At 45.3% G+C, this 25,560-nt stretch overlaps 1 protein-coding gene across 1 annotated transcript; it reads right to left on the bottom strand.

Moving 5' to 3' along the window:
* Positions 1-11,234: 11,234 nt before the first annotated feature.
* LOC146355180 (olfactory receptor 2AG2-like) lies at positions 11,235-16,077 on the bottom strand. The gene is made up of 3 exons (XM_084829853.1): positions 15,918-16,077; positions 15,232-15,387; positions 11,235-12,028 (listed from the first exon to the last, which is right to left on the bottom strand). The coding sequence occupies exons 1-3, from the start codon at positions 16,075-16,077 to the stop codon at positions 11,235-11,237; spliced, it is 1,110 nt and encodes a 369-aa protein (XP_084685979.1).
* Between the last annotated feature and the right edge of the window lie 9,483 nt (positions 16,078-25,560).

Below are 25,560 nucleotides of genomic sequence, written 5' to 3'. Positions count from 1 at the left end.
TTATTTTGTTTTTAATCTGTCCAAAAAAGCAACGTTTTCCAACCTACATCATCTACCATCATCACAGTGAAATCTTTACATTGCCCACTGGCTCAATGTTTGTAGAGGAAGGAAAAATTAAGTGTCTTTAATTTTGAAACATCTAAATCAGTGCCAATATTCTCATCACTCCCACGTCCAATCCAGTATTTCAAATCTCCATGGAGGAACAGACATCTCCTTTAGGGAATTTGGCTCTGAGTCCAAGACATTAATTAAGTTGAAGTTTAAAAAGTGAAAAGTTCCTATAACCACTTAGAGTTTGAAAATGTGATCACTTTTTTCTGCAGTATTTTTTTTTTATAAAAGTTCCTTCTGCTCCACTTAGTGAACCACAAGGCGTCAAATGTTCGTTGCTGGCAGCTGAAAGGAAATTGAATTTGTTTGCATTTCTCTTAGGGTGCAATCCTATGCAAGTAAAGATGGAAAAAAGGCCTACAACTTCCAGCATGCCCCAGCCTGCACAGCCTTTTTATAGGCCCCTTTTCTGTCTAAACATGCATAGGATTGCGCCCTTAATCTTGATATAGCTTGTATCTACCTTGCTCTATGTTGGCTGGGGCATGCTGGGAGTTGTAGGCCTTTTTTCCGTCTAAACTTGCATAGGATTGCAGCCTTAGTGGCTTATTTCTAGGGTCCCAGCACAGCCGAACTTGCTCAGCACCAAAGCAGTGTCGCAATGAGTGATTTACTCCAAGTTCGCTGTCCTTGGAGGTCGTTAGGGATATATGATGTCTTGGCCATCCAGCAGGCACCCCAGAGCTTATCAGGGAAAAAACGGATATCCTGAGACTGCTTAAGGTCCAATTCTTTTCCTTAAGTCGCATTCTCTGCGGTATAGTTGCTGTGTGCCCCAACCTTCGCATTGCCCTCGGGTATGCTAGCCCTGCCCAGGGGTGAGCCTTTCACCATGACCTCGGTCAAGGGGTCTTTCCTGTGTGTGTCCCATCCCTGCAAAAACCAGTTAGCATCTACTCAGAAGTAACTCCCATTGTGGTCAGTAAGGCTTGTCCTCCGAATGTGCACATCAAAATTTACAGAGATCCCCCCCACAGTTAAAATAGCACATTTTAAAGTGCTAATTCCCTAATGGCTGTAAAGCGCTTCCTCGAAGCTGCAATTCTCCCTTGTTTGGTTTATTGCCATTCAGAAGTAACTACCTCCACCTTCGATCATCCTGATCCTGACCAGCATTGGGTTAGAAAGGGGGTTGGTTTCCAATCCTTTTCCCCTCCCTGTCTCTCCCAACACAAACATATGTGTGTCTACTCAGGAGCAACTCCCATTGTGGTCAATGAAGCTTGTCCCCAAACAGCACACTCCTGAGATTCCCATGAATCAAAATAATGCATTTGGGGCACAATTCTATGCATGTTTAGATGGAGAAAAGGCCTACAACTCCCAGCATGCCCCAGCCAGCCATGCTGGCTGGGGCATGCTGGGAGTTGTAGGCCTTTTCTCCATCTAAACACGCATAGGATTGCACCCTCAGAGAGCCTTAATGTCAAAGCTTTGAAGCTCGATTGATCACAGCGGGGCAGCTAGAACCTGGTGTCTGTTTCATGATTGTCGGGGAGGGGGGAGGAGACAAAGAGAGTGATTTCTGTGGATACATGGGGAGGAAACCTCCCAGGATTTTATCAAAGGAGAAAGGGAGGAGAGCTTGGAGAGAGGGGAGCCTCTTTTATTGGTTGAGCAGCTGCTGCCACTCAGATGACATTCACTCCAACCCCCCTCCCCACTTGGAATTATGTTCTGGGAAGCGACTGCGATACACTTGCTCGTGGGTGGAGCCCTGCGCAGAACAAAGCTGGCTCCATGGGGAAAAAAATCCCCATAAGCCGTGATTGGCTTCTCCTTCCATCTCCTTCTGTTGTCATGCAGAACCCCCCCAACAGAGTTAGTTGAAAGGATCTACTCAATTCATCCCCTTCATGGATCACTGCCTTGTTGTGGTGAAGAGACTTGCGTAACTCAGTGAAGGCATAAGCTATGCTGTGCAGGGCCACCCAAGACGGACAGGTCGTGGTGGAGAGTTCTGACAAAATGTGGTCCACTGGAGAAGGAAATGGCAACCCACTCCAGTATTCTTGCCAAGAAAACCCCATGGAATGTATCACAAGGCTAAAAGATATGACGCCAGAAGATGAGCCCGGAAGGTGTCCAATATACTACTGGGGAAGAGCAGAGGGAATTTCCAAGTAGCGCCAGAAAGAGTGAAGCGGCTGGGCCAAAGCCGAAAGGACACTCAGCTGTGGATATGTCTGGTGGTGAAAAGAAAGTCCGATGCTGTAAAGAACAATATTGTTTAGGAACCTGGAATGTCAGATCAATGAATCAAGGTAAGCTGGAGGTGGTCGAACATGAGATGGCAAGATTGAACATCGACATCTTGGGAATCAGTGAACTAAAATGGACAAGCATGGGTGCATTTAATTCAGGTGACCATCATATCTACTACTGTGGGCAAGAATCCCTTAGAAGAAATGGAGTAGCACTCATAGTCAACAAAAGGGTGGGAAAAGCAGTACTGGAGTACAATCTCAAAAATGATAGAATGATCTCAGTACGAATCCAAGGCAAACCATTCAACATCACAGTAATTCAAGTCTATGCCCCAACCACTGATGCTGAAGAAGCTGAGGTTGATCGGTTCTATGATGACCTACAACACCTTCTAGAACTAACACCAAAAAAAGATGTCCTCTTCATCATAGGGGATTGGAATGCTAAAGAAGGAAGTCAAGAAATCACCGGGATAACAGGCAAGCATGGCCTTGGTGTACAATATGAAGCAGGACAAAGGCTAATAGAGTTTTGCCAAGAGAACATGCTGATCATAGCAAACACTCTTTTCCAACAGCACAAGAGGCGACTCTACACATGGACATCACCAGATGGTCAATATCGAAATCAGATTGATTATGTCCTTTGCAGCCAAAGATGGAGAAGCTCTATACAGTCAGTAAAAACAAGGCCTGGAGCTGACTGTGGCTCAGATCATGAGCTTCTTGTTGCAAAATTTCGGCTGAAATTGAAGAACGTAGGGAAAACCACTAAACCATTCAGGTATGACCTAAATCATATCCCTTCTGAATATACAGTGGAGGTGAGGAATAGATTTCAGGGATTAGACCTGATAGACAGAGTGCCTGAGGAACTATGGACGGAGGTCCGTAACATTGTTCAGGAGGCAGCAACTCAATCCATCCCAAAGAAAAAGAAATGCAAGAAAGCAAAGTGGCTGTCTGAGGAGGCTTTATAAGTAGCTGAGGAAAGAAGGGAAGCAAAAAGCAAGGGAGAAAGGGGAAGATATATCCAACTGAATGCAGAGTTCCAGAGAATAGCAAGGAGAGACAAGAAGGCCTTCTTAAATGAACAATGTAAAGAAATCAAGGAAAACAATAGAATGGGAAAGACTAGAGATCTCTTCAAGAAAATCGAAGATATCAAGGGAACATTTTGTGCAAAGACGGGCATGATAAAGGACAAAGAAGGCAGGGACCTAACAGAAGCAGATGAGATTAAGAAGAGGTGGAAAGAATACACAGAAGAACTATACAGGAAAGATCTGAATGTCCCTGATAGCCATGATAGTGCGGTCACTGAACTTGAGTCGGACATCCTCGAGAGTGAAGTCAAGTGGGCCTTAGGAAGCATTACTAACAACAAAGTTAGCGGAGATGACAGTATTCCAGCTGAGCTATTTAAGGTCCTAAAAGATGATGCTGTTAAAGTGCTGCACTCAATATGCCAACAAATGTGGAACACTCAGCAGTGGCCACAAGACTGGAAATGGTCAGTTTACATTCCAATTGCAAAGAAGGGCAATGCCAAAGAGTGTTCAAACTACCATACAATTGCGCTCATTTCACATGCCAGCAAGATTATGCTTATACATCATGAGAAATGCTGGGTTGGATGAATCACAGGTCGGAATTAAGATTGCCGGGAGAATTATCAACAACCTCAGATACGCAGATGATACCACCCTAATGGCAGAAAGCAAAGAGGATCTAAAGAGCCTCTTGTTGAGGGTGAAATTAGAGAGTGCAAAAGCTGGTTTGAAACTCAACATTAAAAAAAACTAAGATCATGGCATCTGGCCCCATCACTTCCTGGCATATAGAAGGCGAAGAAATGGAAGCAGTGACAGATTTTATTTTCTTGGGCTCCAAGATCACCACTGAGCGCCGAAGAATCGATGCTTTTGAACTGTGGTGCTGGAGAAGACTCTTATGAGTCCCCTGGACTACAAGGAGGTCAAATCAGTCAATCCTAGAGGAAATCAACCCTGAATGCTCATTGGAAGAACAGATACTGAAGCTGAAGCTCAAATATTTTGGCCACCTAATGCAAAGAGAAAAGTCACTGGAAAAGACCCTGATGCTGGGAAGGACTGAAGGCAAAAGGAGAAGGGGACGGCAGAGGATGAGATGGCTAGATAGCATCTCCGATACAATGAATATGGACTTGTGCACACTCCAGGAGAGAGCACAGGACAGGAAGGTCCGTGGGGTCACGAAGAGTCGGACACGACTGAATGACTGAACAACAACACTCAATTCATTGCCTTTTCATGGAAATTGGCCCTTGCCGGCCAAGGCTGGCCTATCAGTTGGGCAAATGAGATATAAGTCCATCATGCTATACTTATAGGGTAACCCAGAGATTTATAATTAAGTCTGTATTTATGGCAGGTGCCTATTACATGCTCAGTTTTGTAGAATAAGCAGTAATAGTTTAGAGGTAGTATCCAATGTTAGTCCTACATATAGTAGACTACTGAAATGAATGAAACCTAAGTTAGCCATGACTAACTTAAGTCTCATTCATTTCAATGCGTCTACTCTATGTAGGACTTACAATAGATAAACCCCCAGGTTTTGTTACACTACATACAAGAAAAACATCTTGGCATTGATAAATTCATTAACACTTGTAGTGTGATACAGCTGCACCTCTGGATAAATCCTAATCCAGCAGTTTCATGCTGCAATCTCCCTCTGAAGTTCCTTTATCAAGAATAGCCACCTTAGAGTCATTAACAGACAGACTCAGAACTTTCAGATATTCCCCCAAGTTTTTTTTAAAAAATATTGCCACTTCTGATGTCTGGTTTGTATACATTTATTCATTTGCATAGAGAATACCTATCTGGTCCCTGGCCTGTCTGGTCCCTGTCTTTGTGTTGACACGGTGTGATTTTATTTTTCCTATTTTTTCAAGTTGTCTTTCTCATGTCTCCTCATATCCACTTATATTTCCCTTAAATATTTAAGTTTATATCTTACTTCTAATATCTTATCACTTTTATTAATTTCTCTCATTTCTTAAATCCACCTTTACTTGATTTTTGTCAATGAAGATTGCTTCCCTCTATAACTTCTCTCCCTGCTCCTAGTAGATAACCTTGTAGACTTCAGGTGCCACAGTGTACTTTTGTTTTCTTTGCAATTATGTAACAAATGTGGTGTGAAAAGAAATAGAATGCAAAGATTGACCCTGAATACAAGCCTGAATTGTAAACATCCTATAATGTATTTTGTAACCCAAAACATGTAAGTGTCGATTGAGAACATCATGAAATGTGAAAAGGTTAACTTTTATCCATTCGATGTCATGTGCATATGAAGTATTCTAGCCCAGGTCAGGATGGGGAGGTGTGAATGGAGAATGAATGGCTTTATTGCAGGAAGGCCAGACGAGGGTGCTCCAATATGTACTGAAGACTGCCAAATTATCAGTTACAGAAGATGGAAATGGGCCAATAAAAGAGGAGAATGGCAGGTTATGACCAAAGAAACAACCTTGAGAAATGTTGGAGAGTTGGAAGGAGATGTCAGTCTGTCTTCAACCAACATCAGTCCTGGAAATTGGGAACATGATGTATTATCAGCAAAGAACACACTGCACCCCTCTTTGATCTCATGAGCCTCAATGAGGGAAAAGGGGTATAAAACCCCTGAATCTGCCATTGGTCAGGAGGGGCGTGGTTGCATCTGGATCATTTGTATGTGCACATACCAACAGTACCCTCGATCCACGGGACGCGTATTAAGTGCTCTGGCCAAGTACTTGATAGCATTGTGGTGAGTATGTGTTGGGTAAAATTCAGGGAAAGGATTTTACTGTCTTGGGCTTAGATAAAGCGCAGTTATTTTTATTCTGACATACTTAACTGTTGGGGTTTGGGATATAAGACAGCAGGCTTAAGCTTGGGCCTGGCTGACACTGTATCACCGTTGCCTTAGTGGGCCAGTTGCGGTATATACCAATCTGGAGCTGAGCAACAAACAGGGACTAACTGTATATTTAGTCACTGAATGCCCCACATTTGGGTAACTTAAGTTTTGACCAAGAAGGGCGCAGCTTCTTGAGGATTGTTTGTGTTAAGCTCTTACCTAGGAGGCGCGCAACCTCTTGAGCTTCAGAGAGCCTGAAACTCTTTGAGATTCCTTTGTAATTAAGTTTGTACCTGAGAGGCATGTAACCTCTTCAGCCTCAGAGAGCGTGCAACTCTCTGGGGAGGTTCTATTTTTGCTTATTCCCTTTATTTCAATAAATCTCCATTTCTTTCATCTACATTTGTTGTGTGCGTGTTCGTCTCCACCTCATAAGATCCCAGACCTCTCAGCCTGATCAACTGAGTGGTCCTGGGTAAATTGAAATCCATATTTCACAGTGTCTCATTATGATAGGCCTCTTGAAGCTAAATCCAGCCCCCCAAAGCTTTCCAACTAGCCCCACCAGAGCCCCTCAAAGCAAGGAATACTCCACACAGTGTATAGTTAAACTATGGAATCTCCTACCACAAGATGTAGTGATGGCCGCCAACCTGGGCAAGTTTAAAAGGGGATTACACACATTCATAGAGCATGGCTAATAGTCCTGATGGCTTTATATTACCTCCAGTATCAGAGGCAATACGCCTCTATACCAGTTGCTGGGGAACACAAGCAGATGGGTGCTATTGCATTCATGTCCAGCTGTGGGCTTCCTGTAGGCATCTGGTTGTCCAGTGTGTGAACGGAATGCTGGAGTAAGACTAGCTTTTGATCTGATCCAGCACAACTCTTCTTGTGTCAGGTCATGGATCTGCCTTTTTCAAGAGGAAGGGACCTTTCTCAAGAGAAAAGGCTCTGCTCATAAAACGTTCCTTCACCTGTTTTTTGAGGAAGCACCAGCCCGTGCTGAAGCCAGCTGGGGTCACATGGACCCCCAAACTGCACTGAAGCTTCTGTGACTGAAAAACCCATCATAAATAGAGTTTCAAAAAAAAACCCCAGTTTTAGGGCAAGGAATGCTGCATTAGCAATGGGGAGAGGCATGCGCCATCTGACATGATCAACTTGTGGGCAGAGCAGAACCAGAGCAAAAGCCTGGTGTAGATGAGCCTGCAGCCTCTCTCTGTTTCTTGAGTAAGTGTGTATGTGAGAGAGAGCGTCAATGTGTGCTTATATAAAACTTTTCTTCAGGCTCTCTAAAGGGACTCATAGCAAAGGCCTTGTACAGAGACAAGTAACATGTATCATTTTAATTTCTTAATTAAAAGCAATAATAATGTACATGTAATAATTTTACATGCATAACAATTCACTTATCACTAAAACAATACAGAAGAGAGCACATCCCTCCCAAAGTTCTTTTAGCTTGAGTCCACAACAAAAATGTAAATAAAACTTCTCTCTGAAGCTTGATTTTTCTGCTGGCAGAAGAAAGTCTCTACTCAAGTTCACTCCAGCTCCACAGCAATGTTCTCAAAATGGACCAGGATCCAGCAACAAAGGAACAACTTGTTAAACAGCCTATCTCAAAGATTCAAGGTCTTACAGAGCAGAGAGCTTCTTCCACACTGCATTTTGGTACCTGCCTAAATGGTGGCCACTCCCTACCTCACTCCTTTACTGAGCATGTGCAGGAATATTGCCACTCAAAATTCTTAAAGAAAAATATACCAGTGGGTTACGCTTATATTTTCTATGTCTGGGTGCATTATGCTGCAAGATTATTTCCTGTAACATATGTAGTAAAAAATGTTTTTGTATTATTGTTGTACATAAAATAGCTTTCTTTGACTGTGTGTGTGTGTGTGTGTGTGTGTATAGAATCATAGAATCATAGAATAGTAGGGTTGGAAGGGGCCTACAAGGCCATCGAGTCCAACCCCCTGCTCAATGCAGGAATCCAAGTCAGAGCATCCCCGACAGATGGCTGTCCAGCCTCGTCTTGAAGGCCTCCAGTGTGGGAGAGCCCACCACCTCCCCAGGTAATTGGTTCCATTGCCGTATTGCTCTGACACTCAGGAAGTTTTTCCTGATGTTCAGCCGGAATCTGGCTTCCTGTCACTTGAGCCCATTATTCCGTGTCCTGCACTCTGGGATGATCAAGAAGAGATCCTGGCCTTCTTCTCTATGACAACCTTTCAAGTACTTGAAGAGTGCTATCATATCTCCCCTCAGTCTTCTCTTCTCAAGGCTAAACATGCCCAGTTCTTTCAGTCTCTCTTCATAGGGCTTTGTTTCCAGTCCCCTGATCATCTTTGTTGCCCTCCTCTGAACCCTCTCCAGCTTGTCTGCATCCTTCTTAAAGTGTGGTGCCCAGAACTGGACACAGTACTCCAGATGAGGCCTAACCAGTGCTGAGTAGAGGGGAACTAGTACTTCCCGGGATTTGGAAGCGATGCTTCTATGAATGCAGCCCAAAATAGCATTTGCCTTTTTTGCAGCCACATCACATTGTTGGCTCATATTCAGCTTGTGATCGACGACAATTCCAAGATCCTTCTCGCTCGTAGTGTGGTTGAGCCACGTATCCCCCATCTTGTAACTGTGCATTTGGTTTCTTTTTCCTAGGTGCAGAACTTGGCATTTGTCCCTATTAAATGCCATTCTGTTGTTTTCTGCCCAGCACTCCAGTCTATCCAGATCACTTTGAATTTTGTTTCTGTCTTCCAAAGTATTAGCTATCCCTCCCAATTTTGTGTCATCTGCAAATTTGATCAGCATTCCCTGCACCTCCTCCTCCAAGTCATTAATAAAAATATTGAAGAGCACTGGGCCCAGGACTGAGCCCTGCGGTACCCCACTCGTTACCTCTCCCCAGCTTGAGAAGGTCCCATTGATAAGCACTCTTTGAGTCCGATTCTGTAGCCAACTGTGGATCCACCGGATCGTTGTTTCATCTAGCCCACTTCGAGCTAGTTTGCTCATCAGGATATCATGGGGCACTTTGTCGAAAGCTTTGCTGAAGTCGAGGTATATGATGTCTACAGCATTCCCACGGTCTACAAGGGAGGTGACTTGATCAAAAAATGAGATCAGATTTGTCTGGCAGGACTTGTTTTTGACAAATCCATGTTGGCTTCGAGTAATCACGGCATTGTTGTCAAGGTGCTTCCAGATGGATTGCTTTATGATCTGCTCCAGAATTTTCCCAGGGATTGATGTCAGACTGACTGGTCTGTAGTTCCCAGGTTCCTCCTTTTTACCCTTTTTGAAGATAGGGACAACGTTAGCCCTCCTCCAGTCATCTGGCACTTCCCCGGTCCTCCATGATTTCTCAAAGAGAATAGACAGCGGTTCTGAGAGTTCTTCTGCCAGTTCCTTTATGACTCTAGGATGCAGTTCATCTGGCCCTGGAGATTTGAACTCATTCAAAGTAATGAGGTACCTGCCTAAATGTGTGTGTGTGCACAAATGCATGTGTGTGTGTATTTGGGGCAGAGGAGAGGGCCCACTACAAACAGCTAGCCCCAGGGCCCATCATGGCCTTAATCCAGCCCTGGTAAAGAGCTGAGCTGTGGCTGGGAGAGACTCAGAAAAGACCCGATTGATGGTTAGACAGCGTAGTTGGAGCTCTGGTGCACCTTTAGTGTGCATGAGCCCACCTAGAAACTTAATGGGGAAGCAGCATGTTGGAGTGTTAATGCTCTGGATCTCGATCTATGCTTAACATAGATAAAGCATGTATCACAAAAATGCTATAAGCCTCCAGTGACCACATGCCAAGAAAACCAAACCCTGGGTAATGCTTGCGCCCCCGGAGTTATCTAATGTGTGGTGCAAGGGCATAGCCATATAATATAACACTCTGTAAGACACAATACAATATTGTAAATTATCAGGCGAATATTGCAGAACACCAGCATGAGAAGTCAGGCTAATCAAGAAATGTTTACAACACATTTGGCAGATGGGTAGAGCTGGATTCAGACTCCGAAAGGACAGAAATAATACATTCAACCATCTGATGAAACCAAGGTTAATCTGCATCCTAAAGGTGGTTGATACACATGGTTCTGTGGAGATCTGAGAATGTGTGTGTTTGTGTGGGTCTGAACCGCAGGAAAACCTGGCATTCCACTTCTGATCATAGCTAAGGGTTGCTCATGTACTTATTCTCCATGAATTTTCCAAAACCTCTTCTGTCATTGTCAGCGCTTTCTGGCCTTACTGACCTGATTCTGATAGAGAATATTTTTGTTCCCCCACGTGGCTAAGTTCACACATGCATATTCAGATTGCCTGCATGTGTGAAACCATCATCACAGTCTGAAAATTATAGAAAGAGATCTCATGTCGCTTCATATCAATTCAGATTTAAGAATTGTCAAATAACTGTTTACAATTGTTCAGATGCAAGTCATAGGGGTTGTATCCAATGCTGTCTTTCTCTTCCTTTGAACCAGTGGAGGCTTCCATGAACCGGGTGTGTGTGGGGGGGTGATTTTTGCCATTTCCCCCATTCTCCTGCAGCCCTCTGCACCACCTGCAGTGGTGCTGTGCAGTGCTATTTCAGGGGTGGGGGGGACAACCCTCCAGAACAGGTTTGGGGGCTGCAGGGGGGATGGGGGAATCAGCCAAAATCATCTTCCCTCCTTATGTTCACAGATGTCTCCACTTGATCAAAGAGCCTTCTGTGAACTGAAGGAGACCCTTGGGTACATACATTCCACTGAGTGTTAGGCAGCAAGTGAAAATACATCATGGATGCAATTCTATGCATGCTTAGCTGGAGTGAGCGGTGAGCCCCAAATATAGGGAGTACAACTGAGTAAACTAGAGTGCATCATGACACAGATGAAGGGAGTTCCTTATTTGTGCAGCAACTGTGAATGCTACGGTATGGAGTTTAATTATTCATATTTCAGTTGGAGTACAACAGGCAGAGTATTATATGTCCTGGGCCATTATTTATGTCACATTTTTCCCGAACATTTTTTTCAGTGCCGCTAGCACATCCCGATTCCTCAAGCTGTAGATGAGTGGGTTCACACTCATGGCACAAAACACTGAAACCATATCATCTTGAAATGGTGCTTGGTAGGACCTGGGTCTCAGGTATTTGAACATTGCCGCTCCATATAAGAGTCCCACCACACCAAGTTGTGACAAGCAAGTGCCAAGTGCTTTGTGACTTCTTTCAGCTGAATGCACCTTCAAGACAGTTCCCACAATGCAAACATAGGTGGCCAAAATGACTGAAGAAGGGATGATAAGCAAGGTAATGCCACTAAAGATCAGTGTCTTTTCAAAGTGAGATGTATCAGAACAGGACAACTTCAGCATTGATGGGAGGTCACAAAAGATATGACGAATAACCTTTAAGCCACAGTAGTACAGTGGCAGAATGTAAACACTGGGCACCAAAGCATGTAGAAAGGCACCCAACCAAACCCCTGCTGTCAAGATGAGGCAGATATTCCTCCTTATGAGGACTGGATATTGCAAAGGCTTGCAGATCGCTACATACCTGTCATAGGACATTGCAGCAAGGAGGAGGCACTCGGCCTCACCCATTATCAGTGTGAAAAAGATCTGAGCTGAACATCCAGTCAGAGAAATTACATTCTTCTTCATTAAAAAATCTGCAGTCATTTTGGGGCCAATTGCCAGTGTTTGACAGATATCCATGAAGGACAGTTGATTAAGAAAGAAATACATTGGAGAATGAAGACCAGAGTCCACCTGGATCAGATAGAGAAGGAATCATAGAATCATAGAATCATAGAATCATAGAATCATAGAATCATAGAATAGTAGGGTTGGAAGGGGCCTACAAGGCCATCGAGTCCAACCCCCTGCTCAATGCAGGAATCCAAGTCAGAGCATCCCTGACAAATGGCTGTCCAGCCTCGTCTTAAAGGCCTCCAGTGTGGGAGAGCCCACCACCTCCCCAGGTAATTGGTTCCATTGCCGTATTGCTCTGACACTCAGGAAGTTTTTCCTGATGTTCAGCCGGAATCTGGCTTCCTGTAACTTGAGCCCATTATTCCGTGTCCTGCACTCTGGGATGATCAAGAAGAGATCCTGGCCTTCTTCTCTGTGACAACCTTTCAAGTACTTGAAGAGTGCTATCATATCTCCCCTCAGTCTTCTCTTCTCAAGGCTAAACATGCCCAGTTCTTTCAGTCTCTCTTCATAGGGCTTTGTTTCCAGTCCCCTGATCATCTTTGTTGCCCTCCTTTGAACCCTCTCCAGCTTGTCTGCATCCTTCTTAAAGTGTGGTGCCCAGAACTGGACACAGTACTCCAGATGAGGCCTAACCAGTGCTGAGTAGAGGGGAACTAGTACTTCCCGGGATTTGGAAGCGATGCTTCTATGAATGCAGCCCAAAATAGCATTTGCCTTTTTTGCAGCCACATCACATTGTTGGCTCATATTCAGCTTGTGATCGACAACAATTCCAAGATCCTTCTCGCTCGTAGTGTGGTTGAGCCACGTATCCCCCATCTTGTAACTGTGCATTTGGTTTCTTTTTCCTAGGTGCAGAACTTGGCATTTGTCCCTATTAAATGCCATTCTGTTGTTTTCTGCCCAGCACTCCAGTCTATCCAGATCACTTTGAATTTTGTTTCTGTCTTCCAAAGTATTAGCTATCCCTCCCAATTTTGTGTCATCTGCAAATTTGATCAGCATTCCCTGCACCTCCTCCTCCAAGTCATTAATAAAAATGTTGAAGAGCACTGGGCCCAGGACTGAGCCCTGCGGTACCCCACTCGTTACCTCTCCCCAGCTTGAGAAGGTCCCATTGATAAGCACTCTTTGAGTCCGATTCTGTAGCCAACTGTGGATCCACATGATCGTTGTTTCATCTAGCCCACTTCGAGCTAGTTTGCTCATCAGGATATCATGGGGCACTTTGTCGAAAGCTTTGCTGAAGTCGAGGTATATGATGTCTACAGCATTCCCACGGTCTACAAGGGAGGTGACTTGATCAAAAAATGAGATCAGATTTGTCTGGCAGGACTTGTTTTTGACAAATCCATGTTGGCTTCGAGTAATCACGGCATTGATGTCAAGGTGCTTCCAGATGGATTGCTTTATGATCTGCTCCAGAATTTTCCCAGGGATTGATGTCAGACTGACTGGTCTGTAGTTCCCAGGTTCCTCCTTTTTACCCTTTTTGAACATAGGGACAACGTTAGCCCTCCTCCAGTCATCTGGCACTTCCCCGGTCCTCCATGATTTCTCAAAGAGAATAGACAGCGGTTCTGAGAGTTCTTCTGCCAGTTCCTTTATTACTCTAGGATGCAGTTCATCTGGCCCTGGAGATTTTAACTCATTCAAAGTAATGAGGTGTTCCTTGACCATATGCCTGTCGATCTCAAGCTGCAATCCTGCTCCTTCAGCCTGTACTTCGCCTTTGCCAGGGGGGTCATAGACCCTCTTTTGGGAGAAGACTGAGCCAAAGTAGGAATTGAGCACCTCTGCCTTTTCTTTGTCATCTGTTATCATTTTGCCATCCTTATTTAATAGCTGAACAACCATTTCTTTCCTCTGCCTTTTACTATGCACGTAGCTGAAGAAAGCCTTTTTGTTGTTTTTAGCATCCCTCGCTAACCTCACCTCGTTCTCCGCTTTAGCCTTCCTGACGCCATCCCTGCAATTCTGTGCTACCTGCCTGTACTCTTCCTTTGTTACTTGGCCTTCTTTCCACTTCCTATATGTGTCCTTTTTTGTTTTCAGGTCATCCCTAAGCTTTTTGTGAAGCCACATTGGCTTCTTCTGTTGTCTTCCACCTTTTCTTCTTGTTGGAATTGTTTGTGATTGTGCCTTGAGAATTTCCTTTTTTAAAAGTTCCCACCCATCTTGGACTCCTTTTCTCGCTAGCATTGTTTGCCATGGGACCTTACTGATCATTGTTCTGAGTTTATTAAAATCAGCTTTCCTAAAATCCAGGGTACGCGTTTGAGTACACTCGGCTTTTGCTTCCCTTAGAACCAAGAACTCAAGTACAACATGGTCGCTTTCCCCCAGAGTTCCTGTAACTGCTACTTTATCCACTAAGTCATCTCTGTTGGTTAGGATCAAGTCAAGGATAGCCGATCCTCTAGTTCCTTCCTCTACTTTCTGTAGGAGGAAGTGATCCGCCACACAAGTCAGGAATTTCCTGGAGGGGCCATGTTTTGCAGAATTTGTCTCCCAACAAATATCGGGGAAATTGAAGTCCCCCATTACTACTACATCATGCTTCCTTAAAACATTGGCTATTTGCTTTTCAAAAGTTTCATCCTTGGCTTCTCCTTGATTGGGTGGCCGGTAGTAGACTCCGACCACCAGGTTCCTTTTATTCTTTGCTCCATTTATTTCAACCCAGATGCTCTCGATGGGGCTACCAAGCTCCTCCTCCTGTATTTCTGTGCAGAGATATGTATTTTTCACATACAGTGCAACCCCGCCTCCCTTTCTGTTCCTCCTGTTCTTTTTGAACAAGTTATATCCTTCAACTGCTGTATTCCAGTCATGAGAGTCATCCCACCAAGTCTCAGTTATACCTATCAAGTCATAATTTCCCTCTTGTATTAAGAGTTCAAGTTCGTTCTGTTTGTTTCCCATACTCTGGGCATTAGTATATAGACATCGAAGACCATGTGCTTCATAGTCTGGCTTTCTTCCTACATGTGTCTGAAGACTATTATTGGGCGCTATCAGCGCTGTTCTCTCCGTTGCAGTGCATGCGCCTACGTCCATTGTTACCCCCAACATTACATCTCCCTTCCCCGTAGGATTCAGTTTAAAGCCCTCCTGATGAAGTTCTTCATGCTGTGGCCAAACACATTCTTCCCAGCCTTTGTGAGGTGCAACCCATCCCTAGCCAACAGCCCATCTTCCAGGAAGTATAGCCCGTGGTCCCAGAATCCAAATCTCTCTCGTCGGCACCACCTTTGTAGCCAGTCATTCACCCGGATTCTGTTTTCAGATAGGACCATAAGGAACATAAAGAGGAGAAAAGTCACAATAGCTCCGGGTGTTTTCGTTTGGCTTAAAAACCCCGCAAGAATAAATTCTACCCATGATGTTGCATTGTTCTTTTCTGTTTCCTCTTGAGCTGGTTTGCTTGAATCTGAGGAGACAAGGATAGATTTGAAGGAAAAGGGAGATCTCTACTGGCATAATTTTTCACAGAACATTCATTTTTCTTGTTTTAAATATGGTAGTAAACTGGGGGTGGGGGAGAGAGAGAGAGAGAGAGAGAAGCATTTCCATGAGATTCAAATGGTTTTCATTTATGTGACAGCTTCCATTATTGAATTCAAACCTTTGTTTGTGTAAGTGGTGGTTTCAAAACTATTTTTACATTTTTTTAAAATTAGAAATCCCCTTAAATATAATTCAAGAGATTTTTATTTGCCATTAAAGGGTTAATAAAAGGTGTTCTTTTTCCGGACAATGAATGTATGTACCCCACCCATATTTTATGTAGGGCTGCCAACAAATTGCATCTAAATCAGAATTTGGGCGCAACATTTGGAGAGAAGCTAGGGTAGAATAGTTCCCTGAAATTAGAAGCAGTCCTTCTTTCTTCTCTTTCTGCGTGGAAGTGAATGGGGCAGCCCCTGATGTGTGCTCCCGCACATGCACGTGCACACACACTGGAGTGTGCATCGTAGCACATATAGGGATCTGGGAATGGGCGTTTGGAATCAGTGTGGACAGGCCCATACATTGCCATCACAAAACCCAAGGCAAAGAGACTATCGGGGATTATTGGGAAGGAGATATAAAGTAATGTTTTCATTTTTTTAACCAACATTTTATAACAGGGGGATATTTCGATTATTGTATTTAGTTTTGGTTAGCTCAGCTCAAAAGGGAACACTTGGAGGATGCCGCTGCCTCCAAATGGCTCTTCATCTCACCCCAACTACCCAGCAATTTATCTTGACATCAAAACATCTGAATGTGGGAAATTGCCACATAATAATCAAAGCACTGGTTGCAGCCACTGTGGATTCAAATTCCTGTTTGCTGATGTTGTTCTTTGGGTAAATTGCTAGACTGCTTTCACCAGAAGGGTAAAATGAGAATGAAATTAGAGAAGATGCCGTTCACCCAATGAGCAATTATATGAATGCCTCTTTTTGAAAAGTAAATCGCAGGCACCATGGAGGGGGAAATCTGGATCAGGAACCTGGCTCTGCTAGGGGGGCTTTAACCCTCTGCCACTGCCCCCATCCGCAACGGTCCTGATTTGGATCAAGGCCCCTGCACCTGCTATTTATGTTGGAATAAAAAAGCTTCCATTGGTGCAAATTGGAGTTTTTGTTCCAATGGAACTAACAGGTGCAGGAAGCTCCAACTGGACCAGGACTGCAGTTGGGGACAAAGGATTAAAGCCCACTTACTTCCACCACCTCGGTCCCATCCAGATCCCACCCTATGCCCGCTATTTTGTTGTTGTTGTTCAGTCGTTAAGTCATGTCTGATTCTTCATGACCCCATGGACCAGAGCACGCCAGGCCTTCCTGTCCTCCGCTCTCTCCCGGAGTGTGCTCAAGTTCATATTCATTGCATCAGTGAAGCCATCTCATCCTCTGCCATCCCCTTCTCCTTTTGCCTTCAATCTTTCCCAGCATCAGGGTCTTTTCCAGAGAGTTTTCTCTTCGCATTAGGTGGCCAAAATATTGGAGCTTCAGCATCAGTATCTGTCCTTCCAATGAGCACTCAGGGTTGATTTCCTTTAGGATGGACTGATTTGACCTCCTTGCAGTCTAGGGGACTCATAAGAGTCTTCTCCAGTACCACAGTTTGAGAGCATCAATTCTTCGGCGCTCAGCCTTCCTTATAGTCCAGCTCTCACAGCCATACGTTACTGCTGGGAAAACCATAGCTTTGATTATACAAACCTTTGTTGGCAAGGTGATGTCTCTGCTTCTTACTATGCTGTCTAGCTTTGCCATAGCTTTCCTCCCAAGGAGCAAGCGTCTTTTAATTTCATGGCTACAGTCACTGTCTGTGGTGATCTTGGAGCCCAAGAAAATAAAATCTGTCACTGCTTCCATTTCTTCCCCTTCTATATGCCAGGAAGTGATGGGGCCAGATGCCATGATCTTAGTTTGTTTAATGTTGAGTTTCAAACCAGCTTTTGCACTCTCCACTTTCACCCTCAACAAGAGGCTCTTTAGATCCTCTTTGCTTTCTGCCATTAGGGTGGTATCGTCTGCGTATCTGAGGTTGTTGATAATTCTCCCAACAGTCTTAATTCCGACCTGTGATTCATCCAACCCAGCGTTTCTCATGATGTACTCTGCATATAAGTTAAATAAGCAGGGCGACGATATGCAGCCTTGTCATATTTTGAACCAATTGGTTGTTCCATGTCTGGTTCTTACTGTTGCTTCTTGGCCCTTTCGAAGAGGCCCGCTATTTACTTTTGTTAAAATCAATTCACACAATTGCTAATTGTGTGACTGGTGTCTGGTCCTGAGAATGTCAAACCTTCATACACTAAAACATACGATAAAAAGTATAAATAGCAGTAAACGACTCTGTGAGCCAGTTTGGATGTAATGGAAAACCATAGTTTCCTGTTATATGCACGAACTGGCACAAACCTCAGGCTTGTTTGCTCTGTTACATCCTAACCAGTCCTATGGGTGCCCCTACAAACATACTTGAAAAGAGAGCTTGCCATTTTTTCTCATAATGGGCAAGCCTGGCTGCCCCCAACCTTCTCAATGCATTTCACTGACATGCTGACCAAGAATTTCAATGCAGACAATTCCACCGTCTGTCTTGAATTTCCCACCATGCTTTTGGTAAGCTCTCTGCTCTATCTATCTATCTATCTATCTATCTATCTCTGGTTGTACATTTATTTGATTTAACATTGCTTTCAACATATTTAACAGGATTTTTTAAAGTTGAAAAATGGCTTCAAGAATTTTGTTGTTGTTGTTGTTCAGTAGTTCAGTCGTGTCCGACTCTTCGTGACCCCATGGACCATAGCACGCCAGGCCTTCCTGTCCTGCGCTTTCTCCCGGAGCGTGCTCAAGTTCATATTCATTGCATCCGTGATGCTATCCAGCCATCTCATCCTCTGCCATCCCCTTCTCCTTTTGCCTTCAGTCTTTCCCAGCATCAGGGTCTTTTCCAGGGAGTTTTCTCTTCGCATTAGGTGGCCAAAATATTGGAGCTTCAGCTTCAGTATCTGTCCTTCCAATGAGCACTCAGGGTTGATTTCCTTTAGGATGGACTGATTTGACCTCCTTGCAGTCCAGGGGACTCGTAAGAGTCTTCTCCAGCACCACAGTTCGAAAGCATCGATTCTTCGGCGCTCAGCCTTCCTTATAGTCCAGCTCTCACAGCCATACGTTGCTACTGGGAAAACCATAGCTTTGATTAGACGGACCTTTGTCGGCAAGGTGATGTCTCTGCTTCTTACTATGCTGTCTAGGTTGGCCATAGCTTTCCTCCCAAGGAGCAAGCGTCTTTTAATTTCATGGCTACAGTCACCGTCTGCGGTGATCTTGGAGCCCAAGAAAGTAAAATCTGTCCCTGCTTCCATTTCTTCCCCTTCTCTATGCCAGGAGATAAATTGAATATCACTTACCTTCTCCTTCAAGGGGGCAGGGGGAGAGGAAAATAGCTTTTTAATTGCTTAGTATATTAGAATATATCAAATAGACTGCATCAGTCAGCTTCATTCCTGCCTCATGGTCCTCTGAATCAATGCGGATATATTGAGTGGAACGATTCAGAAATGTCCCAGTTGTAGCCAGTGACTTAAATAAGTGTGTTGACATGTGTGTTTGTAGCTGTCATAGCATAAGCCCTTTTTATGTGTGAATGTAACGATGTGGAGGGGTACATGCAAATGAGTAAATTCTTTGCAAACAGTCAGTTAAATGCCTGAAGGCATTGTGCTACTACCACACAAATAAGTTCAATGTGAAGTGTGAAAAGTGCTGCTACAACTTTGTCGTCCCACCTTGTCTTATATCAAAGAAAGGAAGGATATATATCCTTAACTAAAGGAGTAGAAGATACCCACTCACTTGGCAGTAAGCCCCACTGAATCCATTGAGACTTATTTCTGAATAAGAATGCATAGCATTGCACTGTTAGAAAATATTCAGGCAATTCAGGTCGTTAAGAGGAAACAAAAGACAAACAAATTAATTAAACTGGGAGCAGGGGTGGGGTGGGGGATTGTGCCTGGTTTACTAGGCTCCTGGAACAAATGTATACCTGTACTGTTGTGAATTCTGAGTATCACAGAGAGAGGATCCAGCATCTTAACAGCTCCCTGAAAATGTACCTCTTTGGTACTGATGTTCTAATCTAACTCTAAAGCTCTATTCTGGGAATGTTACTCAACTATAGAATTCATCCCCTCAGTGCCTAACAACAGCTTTTAGTGCTTAAGAATACCAAACCCTGCTTTCATCATCCACAGGAAAGTCTCTCAGGGTGCTTCCATATGGCGGGTTCCTTAACAAGCCAGAAGCCACACCATCCTTCTGTAGGGAATATAGTCCCCAGGCATTAATTGGGACTGAAAGGAGAAGCAAAATGCCCCTGGATAGGTTGGCACAGAAAGATGCCTTGCACTTAGGGATGTACGAAAGTCACTTACCTTTCCATGGATTATCTTGATGGGGGGGGGGAGGTGTTCCGTCCCTCCCCCCGGAATCCTCGACGGGGGGGGAGGCGATCTGTTCTCCCCCCCCGCGGAATCCTCGATGGCCGGCTGTGCTCTGCAGCAGCTCCGCGGAGCAGCCGGCCAGGCCCAGCCCAGCCCAGAGCCGTCCGCAGCCGGATTTCCAGCCGCATCTCTTTTTGAATCACCATTTTAGCCTACGTAAATCTTTATGTGGGCTAAAACGGCGAATCAAAAAGGGACGCAAATAGCGCCCACTACGCTATTTGCGTTCCCCTTTATTTTCGCCGTCATAGTCTACGTAAATATTTACGTAGACTAAGACAGCCAAAAATAAGGAACTCAAATGGCAGCAGCTGTAGCCGCCATCATTTGCGTACGCGGTTTTTTTGTGTGTTTTTTAACCCAGCCATGATAGGCTACGTAAATCTTTACGTAGCCTATCATGTCGTTTGTGTTTTTTTACAAGACAAATGGCGGCGGTGGCAGCCGGTCAGAAGACCAGCCGCTGCAGCTGCCGCCGCCTCCGCAGCTGCCGCCACAGCCGCCACTGCCCAGAAGATCCACCCCAGGTAAGTCTCGTCCCGGAGGGGATCCACAGGGGGGCAGGGGGGGCAGGCCGTTCCACCACAGATTTCAGGGGGCCGAATGCACTGGCATTCGGCCTCACCAAGATCCGTGGCAGAATTCTCTGACATCTCTACTTTCACTTCGCTGCATTGGAGCTTCTGACAACTTGTATGATCGTTTTATAAGACCAATGAGGCTGATTTTGCTTACGTGTTCCAATTTCTTTATTTATTTACAATAAATATACAGCTCCATATCTAAAACAGATTTTGGAGTGGTGAATTATTTGTACATTTGTTATTCACCCTTCCTATCTTCTGTATATACATGTCCATGGCTTGGATCCTGAGAAGCAGGAGTGAGAGGAAGGTGACTTTCCCACCCCCACCTCCATCCAGTAGCGGCCTGTAAATCCTCTCCTGAGGGTCAGGGGACCTTTCTCAATGAGATGGGTTGTGGTGCTGGGGGCTGATAGGGAAGGCACGTTCCATAAGCAGGAGCTCCTGGTCACAAAATGTGCCTCCACCTGGGTTTCAGCAATTCTCTCTTCCCCGTCACCCCTAGGAACGTACGAGAATTCTGTTTCAGTTCATTAAGCATCAGAACTTGCCCGGTTCGCAACCACAAACATGAACACAAACAGGAGTGCATTTCTTGGCCAGAGGCTCACATATTCCGAAGCTTGCGACCATGTTTGAACAATGGCTTGCTAGAAACATTTGCACTTTCTAAACAAGCATTTTGAAAAACATAGGCATCTTCATGCTTTAATCAATGGGGGGGAAAGTACACATTTGGTTGTGCACTTTAAAAAATGTGCACCCAAATGCGCACTTTTCATGTTTGAAAAGAAGAAGACAGAAGCTCTCATTCAGAAATGGAAATGAAGCAAACCAACCTTTGAGATGGAAATCAGAGAATCTCAACAAGCCTGTGTCTTGTTGATTCTCCCATCCATATTCACCCCTCCATGCCTCAGCCCACCCCATTCAGAAAGATCCTCTATAACTACAGATGTCGTAGAAATCCTCCATGGACCCCAGTGAGGCCGGATTCTACTGAATCCGGCCCCCCAAAGTCTGTGGAGGATCAGATCTCCTACCTCGCGAAGTCCTCGCCGGCCAGATCCTGCCTGCCGCCGGCTCTGATGCCCCAGCGATACGGCCACCATTGCTGTATTGCTGGCTGGACTGACGGACTGTGGACGCAAATGGCGTCCACTACACCATTTGCGTCCCTGGACTCCCTGCTCTTTGACATGATATGCTGCATAAATCTTTACGTAGCCTATTGCATGAAAAAACAGGGGTGCAAATGGCGTATTTGTGTCCCTGTTCCTTTGCGCAATAGGCTACGTAAAGATTTATGTAGCCTATCACATCAAAGAGCAGGGACGCAAATGGTGTAGCGGACACCATTTGCATCTGCAGTCCGTCAGTCCAGCCACCGATATGGCAATGGTGGCCGCATCGCTGGGGCTTTGGAGCCGGCCAGCGGCTCCGCAGAGTCAATGTGGAGCAGAGCCTGCTGGCAAGGATTCCGGGAGGGAGGAACAGATCGCCTCCCCCCCCCCCAGCGGACCCCCCGTGGACAGCAAGGTAAGGGATTTGTACATCCCTATCTATAACTCTCAGGAAAGGGTTTTAGAAGTTGCTCAGGTCCGCCCCAGCTGAAGAAAGGGGTGGGAAAGTCACCTTCCATCAAACTCCTTCTGCTGGCGCTTCCTAGGATCCAGGGGGGTGTTTCCACCAGTGATTTACTCAAAGCAGGCTGGTTGTTGAGGTTGTTAGGGATACATGAGGTCGTGGCCATCAAGCAGCCACCAGGAGCTTATCAGAGAAAAACTGGATTTCCTGAGACGGCTGAAAGTCCAATTCTTTTCCTTCAGTTGGGTTCTCTGTGGTATAGTTGTCATGTGCCCCATCCCCTGCATTGACCTCGGGCATGCTGGCCCTGCCCAGGGGTGTGCCTTTCACCGTGACCCTTGTCAAGGGGTATTTCCTGTCTCCCATCCCTGTGTTTCCCAGCACAAACCAAATAGTGTCTACTCAGAAGTAACACCCAGTGTGTTCAATGAGGCTTGGGGCTCGTTGCGAGGCTTGTCTTACAAATGTGCACATCAGGAGGCATTTCTTTCACCCCTCTGCGATCAAGCGCAGCAATGGGCTACAAAGGGGGCTCTTTGGGAGGCTTGTCTTACAAATGTGCACAAGGGGAAGTAACTACTTCACACTTTCCTTATGGAGTCTTGCGGGGGGAGCCTCTCTTCTTGGTTGAACAGCCCTGCCACTCAGATGATTCAATTCAACCCCCTCCGTCCTACCCAGAAGTAAGTTATGTGAAGCCACTTAGAATGGTGTGATGTACACCCCCATGGAGTCCTTCCCAGAACAAAAGTGGCTCCTACAAAAATGCGAGTCAGCCACTCCTCTCTTAGTCTTCCATTGTTGTGGAAACAGGGCCCAGATCTATATCTGAGCCAACAATGTGATGTGGCTGCAAAAAAGGCAAATGCTATTTTGGGCTGCATTAATAGAAGCATCGCTTCCAAATCCTGGGAAGTACTAGTTCCCCTCTGCTCAGCACTGGTTAGGCCTCATCTGGAGTACTGTGTCCAATTCTGGGCACCGCACTTTAAGAAGGATGCAGACAAGCTGGAGAGGGTTCAGCGGAGGGCAACAAAGATGATCAGGGGACTGGAAACAAAGCCGTATGAAGAGAGACTGAAAGAACTGGGCATGTTTAGCCTTGAAAAGAGAAAACTGAGGGGAGACTTGCACTTGTTTCATGTGTAGGCCATGTTGATCTCAGGCAAGAAAACAAACATGGCACAGACGTTGCAGGTCACCACCGCTGGAGCCTTTTCCTTCCATAGTCTCTATTCCCTTTATGTTTCTAGCTTTCGGATAGTACTGGAATAGCCTGTGCTTTGTCATCTATTCACTGGAGGTTAAAAACACCGGCCCACTGGTATGGAAGTGTGTGGTACAAGAAAAAGAATTTTTTTAAAAATGACCACCCCCCAAAAAAAACCCATCAGGGGCCTCCCCCTTGACCTTCCCTGCTGAACTCCCCTGGCCAACTCCTGTTTGCTCTCCCTGTTCACTTGCTCTGATGGCTCACTCGCTCACTCTCTGGGAGCTTGCTTCCTTGTATAGCCCCTAGACCAGCTGGAGCAGCTTCCTCTGCTCTGCTCAGCTAGGAGACAGGAAACAGACTGGATTAAAATATGATGTTCCCCATAGCACTCATTAGAGGGCTTTATTATCCAGCAGTGCCCTTCCCTATGGACAAGATCCTCCTATTCTGTTTACTCACAAGTAAGTCCAGCTTGGCAAAGATCCCTTCAATTAAAAGTTTATAGCCTGAAGTTTCAGCTTGTTTTATTGAGTCCTGTTGAAACTGATGTGGGATTAATGATGAATAGCCTGTTAATTGCCTCTTGCTTGCATGCCCTCTCTGAATTGCCCCCATGTCAGTTTCTGTTCCCACAGCAGAGGCTTTAATCATTGATTTCCTCTCATTGGTCTTTCCTTTTTAAAACAGAAAAAAATAGTACTGTTTCTGTATAAAAAGAAAAAAGCAGCCTCTTTCTCTACCTCCTCCCCCCACATTCCATGTTTCAGAAGTGAAAAAGAAACAGAAAATAATAATAATAATAATAATGATGATGCACATCATAGCAATCCAGTCTTTTCTGTCAGGAATCAACAAGAAGTAATGAAATGAGCAGGTCCAGCAAAGGTTTGTTTAGAACAGAAGCCCTGAAAAATCTTAATAAAGCTTTCCCTGTTGCAAGACCATTTCATTTTTTAAAAAAATCATGTCAGTTCAGAACTGTGGGGGGCATTGTAGGGTAGGGATGTACGAAACCCCGCTTACCTGGCTCTGCCAGGTTTCGCTGGGGGGGGGAGGCACTCTGTCCCTCCCCCCAGAATCCTGGCCGGCCGGCTCCGCTCTGCGGGGATTCTGCGGAGCCGCCGGCCGGCTCCGCCAGCAGCCGGACATCCGGCCGCTGGCTAGCAGGGACGCAAATGGTGGCGGCCGTAGCCACTGCCGTTTGCATCCCTGAATTCAGCCGTGATAGGCTACGTAAAGACTTACGTAGCTTATCACGTCTGGGTTAAAAAAAAAACGCGTATGCAAACGGCGGCGGCTACGGCCGCCGCCATTTGCATTCCTTATTTTTGGCCGTCTTAGTCTACGTAAATATTTACGTAGACTAAGACGGCCAAAATAAGGGGGAATGCAAATAGCGTCCGCTATGCTATTTGCGTTCCCCCTTATTGTCGCTGTCTTAGTCTACGTAAATATTTACATAGACTAAGACGGCCAAAAATAAGGAACGCAAATGGTGGCGGCCGTAGCTGCCGCCATTTGCGTATGCAGTATTTTTTTTTTTAACCCAGACGTGATAGGCTACGTACGTCTTTACGTAGCCTATCACGAATGGGGGGGGGGGGAACAGACTGGAAATGGCGGCGGCAGCCAGTCAGAAGACCAGCCACCGCCAAAGCCGCCGCTGGAGCCGCCGCCATCTGTAACATCCGCCCTAGGTAAGTCTCATCCCAGGGGGGATCCGCGGGGGGCAGGGGGGCAGGCCGTTCCGCCACGGAGTTTGGGGGGCCGAATGCACTGGCACTTGGCCTCACCGAGATCCGTGGCGGAATTCTCTGACATCCCTATTGTAGGGTAACACAGAATTCAGTGGGCTGTACCCAAGAAAACACCATAAAAAGCAAATGAATGGTTAAAATACAGAAAGAGCTTCATGAAGTTTTTATTGCACCGTGGCTCTGCCTCATTCACAGAATTGTACAGGGGGTCCAGAAGTCAGTGTCTTCCACTCATAACCCTCCCATGTTTTCCCACTGCTTCTTCCATCTTTTTTCTTAAATCTTAAGGACAAAAGAGCTGCATGATGCCTTCTGATTTTTAGTGTTAGGCCCCTCTGTCTGGATGAAATTCCAACTTCAAGTATAATCTGATGGAATCTGAGCTAATGGTGACCAGCCACGAATGAGATGTTGGGGTTGTGGTGGACAGCTCGATGAAAATTTCAAC

Source organism: Heloderma suspectum, chromosome 2 (assembly GCF_057233095.1).
Source record: "Heloderma suspectum isolate Gila_16-S chromosome 2, 16-S_ref, whole genome shotgun sequence".
Taxonomy (NCBI): Eukaryota; Metazoa; Chordata; class Lepidosauria; order Squamata; family Helodermatidae; genus Heloderma; species Heloderma suspectum.
Note: the sequence above shows the minus strand (reverse complement) of the source record. Positions and strands in the feature narration are given on the sequence as shown.